Consider the following 16871-nt stretch of genomic DNA (forward strand, 5'->3'; position numbering starts at 1 on the left):
GACAAGGTAGAGATCCTCCTTCATTTAAACCAAATGCTGTGTGTCAGATCTAGTGCTAGAATGTCACAAATGAGGTCATAGAAATGGAAAGGGTTTTTTTGTTTGTTTACTTTAACAAAGATTAGAAACATTTCAGGGGCAGTGATGTTTATACATAGATAAATCCTGACCCCTGTGGTCTGAAATGAATTTGTAATTGAAGAGGACTTTGCGGTCATTTGGACTTTAAAATGCTTTATGGTGGCAAAAACAAACTTTGATTTCCTCAGTACACTATGAAACACATCCTGTAAGCCTTAGGTGAGGTTCACCACTACTGCTGCTTAAACACCTTTTCCACCAAACTTTTTAAACAGCTTTTATTAATATTGGGAAATGTAAAAGAAAATTTCCCAACTATAAATACAATCATATTGACAGTTCTCTCTATATACCCTTATCTGTCAGCATATACATTTCGTAATAACACAGATCACTTCAAATTGTAAGATGAGCATACTGCATATGTTAACTGAACAACAACAAAAAATACGAGAGAATCTTCAGTCAAACACAGAGTGCTGAAAAATATAACTAAGGCCAATACAATCCAATAGCATTCTAACTGGTCTGAGGAGAACTAGATGAGGACGTACATCCACTAAAATCACATTAGTCCACGGATTAGTCCAGAGCTGGAATACCTGATAATTACACTGAGGTGGCTTAAAGACTTTCTCTAATATTGCTCATTGTACATTACAGGCCAATAACACCACACTTTCATCTAAGTGGTGATTTCCTAAGGTGTTTTTTTTTCTTGCGAGGAAGTCAGTGATAGAGTATCCTGAAGCTCCGACTGAACGTTGAGGCAGTTTCCCAGGTGACGAGGCAAGACGACAGGGTCTGGCTACAAGATATGGCTCAGAACATCCAGTCATGATGTATGACCGAATATCCAGCGGATGTGATTGATTAGAGTATCCTCGGCAGCAGAGCCAATCACCAGGCACACAAAACCAGCACCTTGGAAAGGAAGAGCCTAACGCAGCCACCTCTGATCTCTGTAGGCTGCCTACTTTCATGAGGACGACTACCTGTGTACGAATAAGGAAATCAAACAGTAAGAAAAGGAGTATTGTTTGGACAATATAACCTAGCAGGCTGCGGTGTCACTGAAGATACATGACCCTCTGAAAAAGTACAAATTCAAGTGCAACCGAATGCTTATCATACCATACAAGTAAGTGTACAATACGAGTCCTCCAGTCACCAAGGCGTGGAGTCAAAGTGCGGCAGACTCGTGCGGCCGGGCCCCGAGATGGCGTGGATGTCGGTCTTGTCGCTCACGCGCCTCGCCTCGGACTCCGAGGCGCGCGGGCGGGGCGGGGTGGGGCGGGGGTTGCCCCTAGCTCTCCTCTATGAGCTTGGCCAGGTTGTCCCGCAGCTCTGTAAGTTCAAAGATCTTGCCGTCCAGGATCTCCAGCATCGCCTTGAGGCCCTTGCGGAAGTTCTCCTGCGCCTCCAGGCTGGACTCCAAGCGATGCTCCACGCTGGCTAGCTGCTCCTCCAGCTCCCTGCTCCTGGCACCTGTAGCCTGGGAGGAATGGGCGAGAGCGCGGGGCGGGTAAAGGGACCGCGGTGCTGCTCCTCCAGGGCTCGTGGATGTGCCGGTGGATGGTGTCACATAGGTTAGCGGTCCTTACCTCCAGTTTCCGCTCTAGGGTTTCTTTCTGTGACTGCAACTGCTTAGCGTCTTCAATTTCCTCCCTCAGCCGCTCCATTTCCTGTAAAGAGGGAAAGGTTAATTAGAACTCCATAGAGAGGATGTAACAGGGACTGAAATATAAGGATATACTTTAGAATTTCAGCTTGTACCTCCTCTTTAGCCTTCAGCATCGCCTCCAGTTCCTCTATGGTTTGGTTGAGCTCCGTCTTCTGTAATTTGATTGCATTGGCTTGATTGCTTTGGCTCTCCAGTTCTGACACCTGAAGGCCCACACACCACAAGGGCAATCAATATTAAAAATCACTGTCAAGGCTGTTACTGGTTCTGTATGAATACTACGAGTCACAGAACCCTTAAAAGACAAACAGCATAAAAAAAAAAAACCTCAAACCAACATTCGTATTCTCAAATCTCTTTCCACATGGTTTTGTTCATCTTCTCCTTTCTGGAAGCGATTTCCCGTTGGGTTTTAGCACTTCGCCGTGTTGCCTTATCTCATGGTCCGGCTGCTTCTCCTCACCCTTTTATGTAGTCTCTCGGCCTCCTCTTGGTAAGCGGCCAGCTGCTGCTTCCACTGCTTGACGTTGGCTGTGGACTCCAGCAGAGCTGCCGTGAGCTTGGCGTTGTTGCTCTTCAGAGCTGCCAGCTCCGCTTCCCAGTGCTTGTTGGTGGTTGGGCTGCACAACAAACGTAGCAAAAAATGGCAAAACGATGGTGTCAAAGTAATGATGAAACATAATGTATTCACTCCTATGCACCTATGAAATACTACCATTTCATTACTTGCAGTTGCTCAGTACAAACAACATGGGCATAATACGAGCAGTCTGGCTTGAGGCAGATTTGGTTTTGCAGAGTTTTACAATTCCAGGCCAATTTTAGACATTACTGGAATGATTCCACATTAGGGTGTGTGATCACTCATTAATATGGCCTCAGGGTACATCTCTTCTGAGTGCCCCTATTTTCTTTCCATTTGGGAGGGAAAGGGGAAAAAACATAGTTGAGGGTCATAGACTTTCAGAGAGAGGCTACTTGAGACCACATGTAATCACCTGTGCACAACAGCCACTGGAGTCCAGTGCATCACACCAGAGACAACTACAAATTCAGCCAAATATCTGCCCACCAAAATAGAAGTCCGGTATTGTCTGGAGGAATGTTTTATGGGATCAGCAACTGTAGACCCAGAACATGCCTGTGCGCCCAGAGTTGTAAAGAAAGTTTAGTTTTCCGTTCAGTGATGAAGGGGACAGGAACACATGGGGAGAGATAACCATGGTGGTGATGTCACTGCGTAGTGGTACAACCCACACAGCTGCCCCTCATTTTCTGTGGCACATGAAGCAGCTCTGTGCATCGTCATCCTCCCCCGGCACGATTCTTCGTGCCTTCTCCTCTCACACACCCACATGGCAGTGTGGAACCATGGACTGGGTCTCAGGACATCGGCATGCTGGGCGCCTGTACTGCAGGAGAAGAGACGCCAACCCTCCTGCATTTCCCATGACACTGCCAGCACACACCTCTCTTTCCCTCCCTCTCTCGTTCCATCACTCCTTCTCTCCCTCTTTGTCTCTTCCTGTCTCCCTCTACTCTCTCCCCATGTTTCTCTCTCTCTCAATCTCTCTCTCTCTCTCCCTCTTTCGGCCCTCAGTCCAGCTGACAGCAACTCTGCCTACACATTCCAACACCTACGGAGGACATGCTGTGCGGGAGCCCCGTGCGCTTATAAAGCTCCTCACACAAGCAGGGAGGGCAGACGAGGCGCACCGTCGCTCAGCAACACAGGCTGAAACAGGGAGACAGAGGGGGAGGAGAGAGAGAGAGAGAGAGAGGAGAGAGAGCGAGGAGAGAGAGCAAGAGCAGAGAGGGAGAGAGGGGGGAGGAGAGAGAGACAGAGTAGAGAGAGAGAGGGGGGAGAGAGAGACAGAGTAGAGAGAGAGAGAGGGAGGATAGAGAGGGGGAGGAGAGAGAGAGAGAGAGAGAGAGAGAGGCTTACTTTCTACTCAGACTTACCCTGAATGTACAGGAAGAAGAGAATTTAAAAGGGACTTCTGTTTGGTAAGTAAACAAGCTTTTCATTTTTCAAACATCTGTTTAATGTTTTTACTGATGCTTTTTTCTTTTTTCTTTTTAGAGACATTTTATTGCTATGAAAATGCAGCACATATTTCATTTGTTATTTATTTATTAACTTATTGTTCTGGAAAAAAAAAAATTGTATGATCCTGTACTCAAATTTGGGAACTACTCTACAGCTGTGTGTTGAGGTTTGAGAATTTATATTTTTTCTTTTTATTGTTCATCATTCATGGAACTACCATACAAAATTCCCAAATTAACCTAATTCATTTCCTCGTCATGATAGTCCACTCTGTAGCCAGAAGGAGCCAGTGGTGAATTTGTGGTCATATGACTTTTAGAAAGTGTAAAGAAATGAACGTGTTAGATGGGAAAATGTCTATTTTAATTTAATAACACTATTGATCTCATGTCAAAAAATGAACAATGGACAAAGCCCTTTTTTCATAGGTCACCCTGTGTAGCACTTGCTATGGCACCAGTATTACTATGACACCACCATTGCTACAACACCACTATCACTACGACATTACTATTGCTATGACACCACCACAATCACTATGACACCACCATTGCTATGACACCACTACTGCTATGACACCACCATTGCAAATGAGTAATAGTTCACTGCAAGTTTGTTTGTCCAACTACCTTACAGCATCTTATGGAATGCTGTCTAAATTAATTGACATTATGTTCATGATAAGGAATCATGTAAATATAAATTAGTTCTTTCATGGAATGCTCATTTAAAAATAAGAATGAGAGATACAGATATATCTATCAACCAGTAAAATGCTTTGTTTATTTGAATTCAAAATGTACAGATTTGTCATTTGGTCTTGGATATCATTCCTTAATTTACTCATAGTATACCTGAATTTTATATGTAAACATTCCAATTTTTAAATAAACCTTATATCTCTATGCAACATTGTGTATCATTTCTATGCCTCCAGAATAAATAATAGCAGAATTATGATTAGGAAATTGGTATAAAACAGTTAATTCCCCAAAGCAAACCAGAAACGATTCAATAAATAAAATCAGACAGAAAGACTTCCATCACTGTGTCTGCCAGCCTGTGCATGAGCCCAGCACACTGGCTTCTTCCAGGTGCGTTCATCCATTTGTGAATGCCCAAACAAAGCTCTGATCACCTGAGTAAAATCTGTCTTTGAGCACCACACGTTTCAGCCTCTCATCTGCTTTATCTTCACGTGCTACATGAGTGCGAAAAGTAAATATATGTCCCTCTATCTAATGCCCCTCACAGGCTACACACCTTATAAGCTCAGTTTCTGGTATTTGCAAATGTTGAAAAAAAAGTAATTCTATCTGTGGATCATGTTAAAGCAACCTATCAGTAAACACAGTCTGTGTATTGTTCATGTTTGCGTACGAAGAAGTCAGTCAGTCACAAACACTGCATGTAGTCTAAAATTAGAAGACTACTTCATATCTGACATGTAATAACTAGATAATTAACTACAACACCTTGATTGATGAAAGGAAATACAATATTTAATAAATGCTGAAATTAAACTCTGCTCAGGAATGTTTACACGTGCATAATCAATCATTCTTAAAATACAATATGAAATTGCATCTCAACAGTCACAGAGTCAAGAAAAGCACAATCCTCAAGGAAAAACACACTATTTCTGCAGGGTTTGGAGTACTGACTGCATATCCAGGCCAAAACAATTAAGTAAACAAAGACAGGCTTAGAAGGAGTCCATTTATGGAGCTACAAAACATCAGAGAAATGCAAGATTTGGCAGAATAACTGTGCACCAGAGAAATAAATGACTTAGAAATATGCATATAGAGTTGCTGCCCTGAGGGAAAATCCAGCAACGTCAGAAAGCACCCCATGTGCTGTGTGCATTGGCCAAACACGAGTGCCGGTGACCGCGCAGTGACTTATCAGAGGGAGCAGACTTGACATGCTTTAAACATGTCTCTGGAGGGAGAAAAAAAAAATTAAAAATTAAATAAATATATTTAATCCCAAAGGAACAGAGCATGGTCATAATGTGGGCCACCAAGACACTGTTGAGTCAGAAGTTTGACTCATCCCACCAGACGCTCAAAAACAGATGACACCTGCTTTAGACCAGTCAACAAGATCTGCTCGCCACGGTGAGTATATTTGCATGAAGATCCCAAGGAGATCGTGTGAACTGTCAATGATATTTCAATGATATCTCTTAGTCGCTCAACACTAGCTCTTGGCAAGATGTGTCACTTAAATAGTTGCTTGATGAACAGGTGCAGTGTGGGTGCTGTGTGCAGTTAGGGCAACTGTACATTTGTGTCTTCTCATGCAAAGACTTACTGTGGTGAGGGAGAGACTGTGTGAGATTATGTAACGTATGCTGCTGTGCTTTTTGCAACACGGTACTGGGTTGTTGAAAAGAGCAGAACCTAAGCATTAGTACCAGCACGTGGCTCCAGATCAAGCAGGCATGAAGGACCCTGAAAGGAGCTCTTAGAGTCCGAATGCAAAGCTGCTGGGTTTTTTTGCAGTGCACTTCCGTACACACTCATGAGGTGCTCATGTTTTTAAGTTACCTGTGGCCAAGGGACTGGGTGGTTGGGGACAGATCCGACTGCAGTTCCGAATTCGGCGACACATCAGACAAGGTGACATCATCACCTGTCCCGTTTACTCGGCAGAGGTCAGAGGTGACGGGAGGGGTCAGAGGTGAGTGTATATCAGCAGGTGATTCCTGTAAAGCACCACAGACAGGAGCTCACGTCGAGCCTCACAGACTTGATCCACTCTCAGAGTAAAACAGTCCTTTTTCTTGTAATGTAACACCAGCACCCATTGTTACATTGTTGTAATGTAACACCAGCACCCATTGTTACAATGTTGTAATGTAAAACCAGCACCCATTCTTACACATTTTTTGCTAATTGACAAGGGAGAACATGGAGGAATCCATCTACACACCTATGGAAAGTCCATATGGTGACTCTAGTTATAACAACAAATCTTTAAACTGGAATATACAGTAGTGTCACAGCAATTACTGTGATTTTGACAGTCCAATTGTACACTCACAACACAAGTTACAGTAAGAAGACTCGGGCTTTAGCGCAGACTAGGACAAGTGAGGCTGTTTTAGAAATGTATCAATTATTCCTAGGTTTTGTTCTTAATAACACTGGGCAATTGTTAATAAAACTTTCTAACATGTCTTAGAATTAAAATGTTACTCCCAAGGCATCAATGTCAAAGAGTGATGCAACACACTGAGGCAATGCCCTGCCATCAAAGGCATTGCTGAGATCTTTCCAGTGAGGTCAGTGAAAGCTTCCACACCTGAGAAGGAGAGCTTGCCAGCTCCATCTTCTCCAGGGACTTCTCCTTGGCTAGGCGTGCTGCTTCCTTACACTCTGCGAACTTGTCTGCAAACTGAGAGGAGATAAGGTCATGTTTGTACATTTGTATAAATCTGAAATGTCATAATAGTGTAAGCATGAGCAGTTCAGGTACGTTATTGACGAATAAACCAAATGTGCAACCATGTATATGCTGTACATTCATTTATACATGCAGTATACATGTATATACACCATATATACATACACTGTTAGATGCAAACAAAAGAGCAAGTGAGGAAGACAGAGCTTAGAGGAATGTAACTGGCAAGGAGTATTGTGTGTGTGTGTGTGTGTGTGTGTGTGTGTGTGTGTGTGTGTGTGTGTGTAAGGGCATGATGTCTCTCTTACATAAGCCTGATAGTGAGGCCTTGGTGATTTTCCACCCCCAGTGTATGACAGCACTTAATCATAATGCAGAGAAGTAAGAGAGAAAAAGAGAGTGAGAGAGAAAGTGTGACAGAGAGAAAGAGACAGAGAGAGTGCAGGAGAGAGAGAGAGAGAGAGAGAGAGAGAGAGAGAGAGAGGAGGGGGGGAGGGGAGGACCACGCAGAAGAAACCTCCCACGCACTGATGACTGTACAGCTTCTCATTAGAGCAGTGTGTAGGTGTTCCCCAGCTCAGAGAGAGAGAGAGAGAGAGAGAGAGAGAGAGAGAGAGAGAGAGAGAGAGAGAGAGAGAGAGAAAATTCCACCCACCTTAGCCAGATGATGCTCTGAAGAGAAGCCCAGTCCGTATACTGTGTTGGCACGGCTGTCTGCCCACTGCCCGAACTTCTGCGACGTTTTCGTGAAGCTCATGTTCGGGGTGATAGTGCTGTTTATTATAGCCTGTGGCAATTACAAAGAACAGCATGACTCTTCGCAAGCCACCGAACAAGCGAACATGGATTGCGAGCGGGAAACGCAGCCTCACGCAAGCACCTGGAGCACGCCTCCCGTCGGCAGCTCGGCACCGCATGCCCACTGGATGGTGATGCTGGGAGAATTCCATACCCATAATTCTCATCTACAGCTTCCTCACTTCATATGTGTCGTAGAGGTCAAACTGGGAGTTGAGGAGGGTCATGCGAGGTGCCCATTTAGTATGAACTGATTTGACCTCTGAAGGTGTAGACAGGATTCAAAGGAGATAATAGAGTGTTCCCAGTTTCTCTTAGGGAATCAACGAATTAATAACGATCTGATAACATGACACCCACATTCACTACGCAGCTTCTACAAAAAAGCGTGGCACAGTGACTGACAGAATTCAATTTGTGTGTGTGTGTGTGTGTGTGTGTGTATGGAGGTGTGTGTGTGGGGGTGTTTACTGGCATGTGCCCTTTAATACTGCTCTCAAAACAAAGGCAGCGCTGGAAAAACAGCTTCGTTCACTGGCAAGATACTTCGGTCGAATGATATCACAATAAATCCTTCGCCTGTCTCCTCAAATGGTTAAGCGGGGTGGGAATGTCCAACCGTAAACGCTTAAGAGCCATTGCTGCTTTTATAAGGTAGCGAAATGTCATGGAGGGAATGGCCAGCATTAGAGCCCAGGAATGTGTTTGTGTGGGTGTGGATCTGAGAGCTTCTAGGAGGGTGGTGAGAGGATAGAGAGAGGAAGAAAGGAGTGAAACATAGGAGGAAGGGAGGTATCGAAGTGAAGTCACTTGGGAGCCTATTTTTTGTATGTGTAGGGGAACAGCGATGGCTAGAATTTGTGGAACTAATAATGACTTTACACAATCAAATTAAAGGCAGCTGTGGACACCAGCATAAGGTTCGTACATGTATAGCATAAAAGGCTTTTAGCGCTCCGCTACTCTCAGACAGGCACATCTGGGAAACACAAGACTGAGGTGGGCTCCATTGAGGGGCCCACTCTGTCAGAAGATTATGAAAGCTGACAGTGGGCCTTAGCTTCCCTTGTGTTTTGCATGTTATGCAATGCTTCCTCCAGAGTGGTGGGAAGTGAGCGAGCATTCTCCCTTGTCCCGCATTCATCCTCCCTCAGACGGAGGAGTGATTATGCCTGCTGGCACTGTAGTCTCAATGCTCCTGGTGTGGTCTTGGTCATACAGTAGAGCATGCACCTCTTTATTATACAGCCATATATGGGTCTACATAAACCAGTACTCACACTGGTCATGACAAATACTGTCCTGAAATAAAACTGGAACAAAATTTAATGTTGACACGTCGTTAAGTCCCATCATCAAATCTAATGTTAGGCTACAGATCAAGATAACGCATCAATCTAAATCTTAACGGGAAACGCTCTGCAGTGGCTGAACTAATCTTGCCATCGTTACCCTGAAGTGAGGTGTGTCAGCTACTAAAGCGAGTGCATTTGTGAGGGAAGCTGAGCTGGATGTTTGTAGCCTTTTCATGTCCATACATGAGGCTCTGCTAGCTGAATACTAAGCTCATGGTTTCTCTTTATTTTCCGATGCAGTGGAGGATCAGTGCGGCGGGCGCTCTAATCGGACTCTGCGCAGGCAGCTGGATAATCAGTTGCTGGAGGGTCATAATTGCATGAGGCTGCAGTGGGTGGACGGCTGCAAACCTCAGCATCAGCACACGGGCTCTGGAGTTGGGAGTTGTAGTCCTAATCTTAAAAAAACACTTAAAAAATATTTTATTTCATTTTATTGTTTATGTTATACAGTGTTTTAAAACACAGAGTTTTTGTCTATGAAATGGTTTCTTCTGAAATGCAATACAATGCAATTTTTTTTTTTTTTTTCTGAGACAAAACTGGAATTTTACTTTAAGGCGAACAGGGTAATAAGAAAGAAACAGGGGCCATAGCTAAGTAATACCTGCATTCACTCAAGGAGTCAAATGTCATTAGACTAAACAAGATCTTAACAAGATAATTAATAAAGAATAAAGAATTAATAAGGAATCTCCTGTTCTGGCACTAATGCCAGCTTCCTTGGCACAGTTCAGTTTAGGTCAAGGCTTAAGTGTCGAGCAGTGGCATACTGTAGAAGCCACAGTTTGCACTCATGGAATTTAGAGGTCAGGACAGATCATGAGCAGGTTGAAAATGGAAGCGTGTTGCAGATTGAACATCATGGAAGATATTAGAAAAAAATCAATGGATTATGGATTAGTATACCATCCTTTGGAAACCCTACTGTACTGAACAGCCCCCTCATTCTGTCACCGCAGTCTCATGAAGAAGCTCATATATACAGTATATTTACAGCAATTTTGCAGAACCCACAACACACGACGTACTCTTTGTCCAGGACATTTCATTTTTATGTAAAAAGAAAATGGTGGTCAATATGCAATAAAAAAAGACCCAGGATTTAAAAAAAAACAAAAAAACTAAAATGTTCAGAGTTTGTTTTTAATCCATGGTGAGATTTGTACAGTGCCACCCTGCTGTGCATTGTGCTCTCTTTTTTGAAAACCAAAATATGGTCACCTCATTTCAGATGGTGTTTAAACACCAGTTCAGCAAGAACACTTGCAACATAACAAGCTCAGACTGGACGGAGCCGTCAAAGAAATTATGTAACACTGCCAAAACGGGTTCACAGTGAAATAAATCCCATTAACATTTGCACAAAGTCAACCGGCATTTATAGTTTCATTGTGGTACTGCTAAACTAACAGTAATCTGCGTGGGACCAAAGTCAGTGACCTCCACAGAGCAGTTAAAACCACTCCAGTGCACAGAGAACACTTCACATGTTATTTCTGTCTCTGAAACAAGGAGCTGGACTTCAGTGAATCCTAATGCACAAGCGCACACACTCACACACTAGTGGGGCTATTTTAACCGCGCCACACCACACTCCCTTTGCAAGCAGGGGCAAGAGGTTGGGATTGAGTTGCCAGTGGCCTATATTGCAAAGTTTCATCTCATCTAAGAGGTTTATGTGAGCAGACACACAGTGCATTGGAAAATGTATGAGCATTTGGTGTGGTGATGAGTGCATTGGGGTTACATTGCAGTCATGTGTTGCATGTTGCTCAAGGGACTGTGAGGCAAGATAGGGATGCCAAAACAGACCCCATGTAAAATCAGTGCTGTAACTTTGGTTAGTATAATGGAGGCGTGTATACACAATTGTAACACATTTCATATCAACCACAATAAAGAGTGATGTATGCAAATCTGTAATCGAACTAATTTTTGCAAGCATTACATAGCTCCTCTGACAGCATTGCTAATTTGTTGCATCCTTTATGTAAGGTTACTGAGTGACTGATCAGTTTTACTGCATACAGCTCTTGAAAGGGAAAGAGAATAAATCTCAAGGCAATCACATTTGATAGTATCTCTTGTAATCACACTCCATTACTAGGTCAGTTTGGTGCTTTTTCGAAATTGCTGTTCGACCAGGCTGAAACTGACAAATGCAAACGCATTGGAGATCGCTTAAATATGAGGGCACTATTTAATTGGAATTCATTTTCTGGATTTAAGCTAACGACTGTGAAGCTGCACTTAGTGGAAAACAATTTGGGATCAGTGTGTCCAAATCCAGGCCTGAGCGGTAAAGCCAATGGGATCTTTTCATCCAAGCAGGATCCACAGACAACAAATGCAAAGCAGAGGCCAATTTACCTTTGACCCATCCAGGCTGATGATCCTATACACGTTCCTGGTGCTGTCATAGAAGTAGGACACTGTGACTGCATGCTTGCTGGTGGGCATCCAGTTCTTCTTGGTGTTGGGGTCGATCTGGAAGACATGTGCTCGTGTACTGTAGATCGGCTGCTCTCTGAAGGGGACAAAGAAGAAATGGTGAACCTCCTTGTGCCGGAGCACCGTGGTCTCGCCAAATCTGCCTGGCGAACTTGCACGACCCGGAAGTCGGAATATCATCTCCCCGGCTTCCATCTTCGTTCAAGCCACGACCCAAAGAAACTCAGGAAGTACCTGATCCTTCCTTACCAGCTAGATACATTGGTGCCCTGCTTCCCAGAGCACTAGACAACTTACTCAGCTGCAATGGAAATACCAGCTTTCTGGCAGGGGCCAGGAGAGAGGGTGACTAAATATAGTTTGGGACGAGGAAATCTGTAACAAGTCCCACCCTGCCACTCTCATCGACACCATCTTTCCTACATCTGCACAGTAGTAAAAAGGGCTTGAGTTCATGTGAATACGTTTCTGAAGCTGCTAATAATTTTGGTAACCTAACAGACTAACATGAGTACCTAATTTCATCTTGTTTAAAAGGAAAAGGTGAAGTCCTTAGAAGTTCATTAGAAGTCGTGTGTTACATTTTAAGTTGTGTTGTTGTTGGCAATGGACTTCAGTGAATGACAAAATAACTTTACACAAAGGATAGTTGTAAGCTCTTTGTGGTTTTTGATGTCATTATAGCTGCCAAGTTGGAAAAACTGTAGTGTGCTTTTAAAACTGAATGGAAGCTATCTGACTGTGGCATGTGATTACATGCTTTCATAATTGATTGAGTCGGACTCAGAGTGTTAGCCATTTGCTTGAACAGAAGAGGATGGTAGTTGAAATGCTACTGGCAGTAGTTGTCTTGGGCAGCTATGTGAACAAGAGTGGAGGACTAATGGTGTTCTGCATTCCTTGCTCCATTCAGCTCTTAACGTGTTGTTTTGTGGTGTTCCACAACAATTTTCCATGATGCTAGTTATTTACTCAAGCATTATTAGAGAACCCACAGACAACGATGCAAGAATTCAACCTCGAATCGGCAGCAAAGAGGAGCATCTCTTTCCGTGTACCATCTCAAGACTCAATTCCCAGAAAGACTAACACTCACTCCATGTCCTAATATACCACACAGCTCATAAAAATCGCAGGATCAGCAGACGAAGGAGCAGAAGAGACAAGGCCAAGGGCGCTAAGCAGCTGTGAGCTGACACACAGAGACATTTGTGAGCTAGAGTTTGTTGTTCCTATTCCCGGGATGGCTAATCACCATATTCAATTCCATTAGTGTGCTTCTAATCAGCTACCATTGGGCTGATGCGCACAAATGTGTGTGCACAGAAGGGAGGGTGAGGAAGAGGAGAAGCAGTAGATGGAGAGGAAAGAGGAAGATGGGGTATGAGAAAGAGCCCTGTTGAAGCATCGAGCTCGGCACATAGAAAAAGTGCTTACACTGCACCACGGGGCTGAGAATCTTCGAACAACATCAAAGGCATATCTTCTATTTAGCATTAAAATCAGTAGCAACGGCCATACATGGGATGAAAGAAGGGCAAGATTCCGAAGCTGAATTTTAACCAGGTTTTTTTTTTTTTTTTAAACAGCTCATTTCTTGCTAATTTTTTGGACCCTTGACAGCAAAACTGCAGCACTAAATTGTTATTATTGAATTTTTATTTCCGATTTAAACGAAGACTGTATGAGTTTATTTAGTGCAGGCTATTTTAAGTTGTGCTCATTTTTTTCCTTCTTGGAATCTTCTCAAGTGCTTAGTGCGTCTCTGTCATGAGACTGCCTATTGACACCTCTTTTATCCGTTAACACATGGTGCCAGGGCCCCTGAGAACACCCACTAGCCTGTGTCCGAGTCAACGCTGTTTCACTCTGTGTACAATATGAGAGCAGTTAAGAGAATCACATGCTGTGTCAGATGACTATTGTCGTCTAACCACTGATATATTAAATGGAGCACAATCCTTTTAGCAGTTGCCCAGTTTTGCTTTTCACTGTAAAGTGCTATAGTAGATTAATTAGTGTTGTGACTTAGTGTTGACGCTAATGGAGTCACATTGACATACGCATTCCTTGTCTCAATGTGGTCATTTGTCGGGAGAGGATGAAACAGCAGCTGCCCTCATCTGTATTCAGCTCTGATGAGTGACATTACAGCAGTAACTGTGGGGTGATAAAGATCATTTCACACTACTTGCCTCGTACAACCAGTCACTGTCCAAGGGCAAAAGTGTTCACCCTTGTCTAATAGCGCCGCCATATCTCATTCCAATCCACTTCAGGCCCTAGGGCCAGTAGTACATCTCTCTATGAAGATCGAACTGACATAACAAGAGTCTGGGATGGGAATCTGTCTAGTGTCTGAAATAAACTGGTGTTATTTAGTGTTGTACACTGCAGAATAGAAAAGCAAATGATCAACTGATCCAAACAAAGTTAGTCAATTTCTATGAAGCATGCAAAATAGGCAAATGATCAGCTGGTACTCAAGAATCTGTTGCTTGCTCTATTCAGCAGATTTCATAGAATACTCCAAGTTCCCCTGTACCTACAGTACTAAACTATAGCATAGGGATCAACGTGTGCAGTGTGCCAGTACATAATAGTTTTGGTTTTTTTTCAACCGTTTTGGAAGTATATCACCATGAACTTTGCACAATTATAAACTATTTCATCACACTCCGATTTCTTTCCCTGTCTTTGTTTGATTGCACAGAGTAGGTGATGTACTCAGTATGTGAATGCTAGGAGCATAGACATTCTGATTTTTTCATTGTACTCTACACAGATGAAACAAATATTGCCAGACATGACAAACATTCCAACTGTGTATGAAAGACTGATTTGCTGGTTAACCTTTACTAAAGGAATGTTTCACATAAAGAAACACAAAACTGGATAAACTGCTGTGATTGCTAATGGCTTTGATTGCAGGAAATATTTAACAAGGGTATCACTGAATTTACACAGTTTGGAAGATATAAATGTTAGGGTTCCCGTCTCTCGTAGTTGACACCCATGTTACAGTAGTGTAAACAGCACCTCTACTATAACTAGATAAACTTGAAGAGCTAATCTGGTGAAACACAGACTTCCAAAATGGATCCAGACAACCACAATCAGGGCAATTTAATTAAAAAATAGCAGGGGACTATTTACTCAATGAATATTGCTTAATAAGAGAAAAGGATTTTCACCACAACAAAGGACATTTAATGTTACATATAATGTTAATGAAACTGAAATCAATTGATAGTCAGTCCTGTAAAACAATTGTATTAAAAAAAAAGTAAATTATATTTATAAAAACATTATACATAGTGAGCCAAAGGAAAATGTCTAGGTCATGGCAGTATGCTAACACATATGGTTATAGAGAGTTTATATATATATATATATATATATATATATATATATATATATATATATGAATGAATGAGAGAGAGAGAGAGAGAGAGAGAGAGAGAGAGAGAGAGAGAGAGAAAGAAAGAGAGAGAAAGAGAGAGAGAGAGAGAGGAATTAAGTCTGTAATACATTATCTCATTTATGATGCCACTTTAAAATGTCCACCTAGCGCCAATGGAAACTCAGATGACATAAATTGCATAATCTAATTGGCTTGCCCTTCTTTATCCAAGAAAGGTTCAGACATTCTTACCTTAAACCCATCTTCCCTATCACAAATCTATAGCCATTCATAAATACAAAACGCTGAGATGTCCACTGGGAATTTCACAGTTGGATAAATCTAGTACTCGTGTCGTTGCTTTTACTGTAGTAAAAACCAGGTCTCAGTGTAAAGTGCTCCGGTCTCACTGTACTTTGTTTCTGATGGAACCAATATCACAGGGATGATAATATTCCATATTCATATCTATAACCATGTCAGACTGATAAGTGACTGATTGAAATGGAATCACATATTGCTTTTTATCATTAAATAAAAAAAATATTTATGGTTGTAGGATTACATAGTATCACATAGTACACTGATTAGTGTTAGCTTTTTCAAAGAAAAAAAAATAGCCTCAGAAATAAGGTTAATTTAACAAGGACAAATGACATAATAGTTAAATTGCACTCTGCAAGTCCAAATGCGCAATATTAAAAAAGACGAGAACAGTTAACATAGAAGTGCAAATAACACGTTTAATTTGGTCCAGCAGGTAGGATTTTCCTCCCTGTATTACAGGCAACCGCCTGGTCTAAAGTTCTAGGTAGCCTATCTAAACAGGGTGGATATAATTAACTAGCAACATCACATTACCGTGTTTTGTCCTGACGGTAGTAGGTTAAAGGCAATCAAATCGGTTTATGTATGCAGTTTGGCTACTGACTGAAGCTATTTACAAGAAAGAGAAAAAAAAAATAAAAAAATGAACTTACCCCATGTTGCTTTCCTTTCTTTCAAATACCGTCAAATTATTCCTGAGAATAAGGCTGGTTTAAATTTCTTCTTAAGCCGCCGATGACTCTGAGTGGCTTCCTTATCTCGGGTTTAAATAAAGACTGTCAGTAGGCTGTCCATCAGTCCTTGACAAGCGGCTGTTCTACGGGGTCTGTGAGTCTGTGCGGCAACATTTTCGCAAGGAGCGCTGCTGGAGGACGCTATGTAGGCTGTGTAGCCTAATGAATTGAATTAATCCCACGGTTTTGAATTACCCACTGATACTACCTACATGAAGCTACTTGGACAAGCGGTACACGACTATTGCGTTTCTAAAATATCCAAGCAATTTATTTGCTTAGTGGAAATATTTCTAGAACATAACCTACACTGCGGGCTATCAGTAATGGGGGAAAAAATGAATGAAGACCCTCAGTCTTTCAGTGGGCGTACGGGTCTGAAAATGAGGATGATTTACTGCCAATCGCTAACCATAACTGTAGCAGCTACACCCCACACTATAGGAAAACGCCCCCGACAGGTTTTATTTTAAAATCAGAAACCGCTTTCCCTTTACCAGCAATAACATAATAATAATAATAATAATAATAATAATAATAATAATAATAATAATAATAATAATAATAATAA

General features: G+C 42.2%; 1 protein-coding gene across 3 annotated transcripts; it reads right to left on the reverse strand.

The window, feature by feature from the left end:
• Positions 1–91: 91 nt before the first annotated feature.
• On the reverse strand, positions 92–16674 carry homer1b (homer scaffold protein 1b). Of its 3 annotated transcripts, none has more exons than XR_004776490.1 (9): positions 11756–12167; positions 7885–8016; positions 7128–7220; positions 6371–6528; positions 2229–2385; positions 1858–1968; positions 1686–1766; positions 1216–1576; positions 92–1076 (listed from the first exon to the last, which is right to left on the reverse strand). XR_004776490.1 is itself a non-coding variant. In XM_027006248.2 (9 exons), exons 1-9 carry the CDS (start codon positions 16222–16224, stop codon positions 1388–1390), a joined length of 1083 nt encoding a protein of 360 aa, XP_026862049.2. In that variant the 5' UTR covers positions 16225–16674; the 3' UTR covers positions 92–1387. The 3 variants fall into 3 exon arrangements, 2 of the variants coding, with proteins under 2 accessions (XP_026862049.2, XP_026862048.2); XM_027006248.2 differs by adding an exon at positions 16220–16674 and having other exon boundaries at positions 92–1576; positions 11756–11912; XM_027006247.2 differs by having other exon boundaries at positions 92–1576.
• Between the last annotated feature and the right edge of the window lie 197 nt (positions 16675–16871).

The sequence above is a fragment of the Electrophorus electricus genome, chromosome 9 (genome assembly GCF_013358815.1).
Source record: "Electrophorus electricus isolate fEleEle1 chromosome 9, fEleEle1.pri, whole genome shotgun sequence".
In the NCBI taxonomy this organism is placed as follows: Eukaryota; Metazoa; Chordata; class Actinopteri; order Gymnotiformes; family Gymnotidae; genus Electrophorus; species Electrophorus electricus.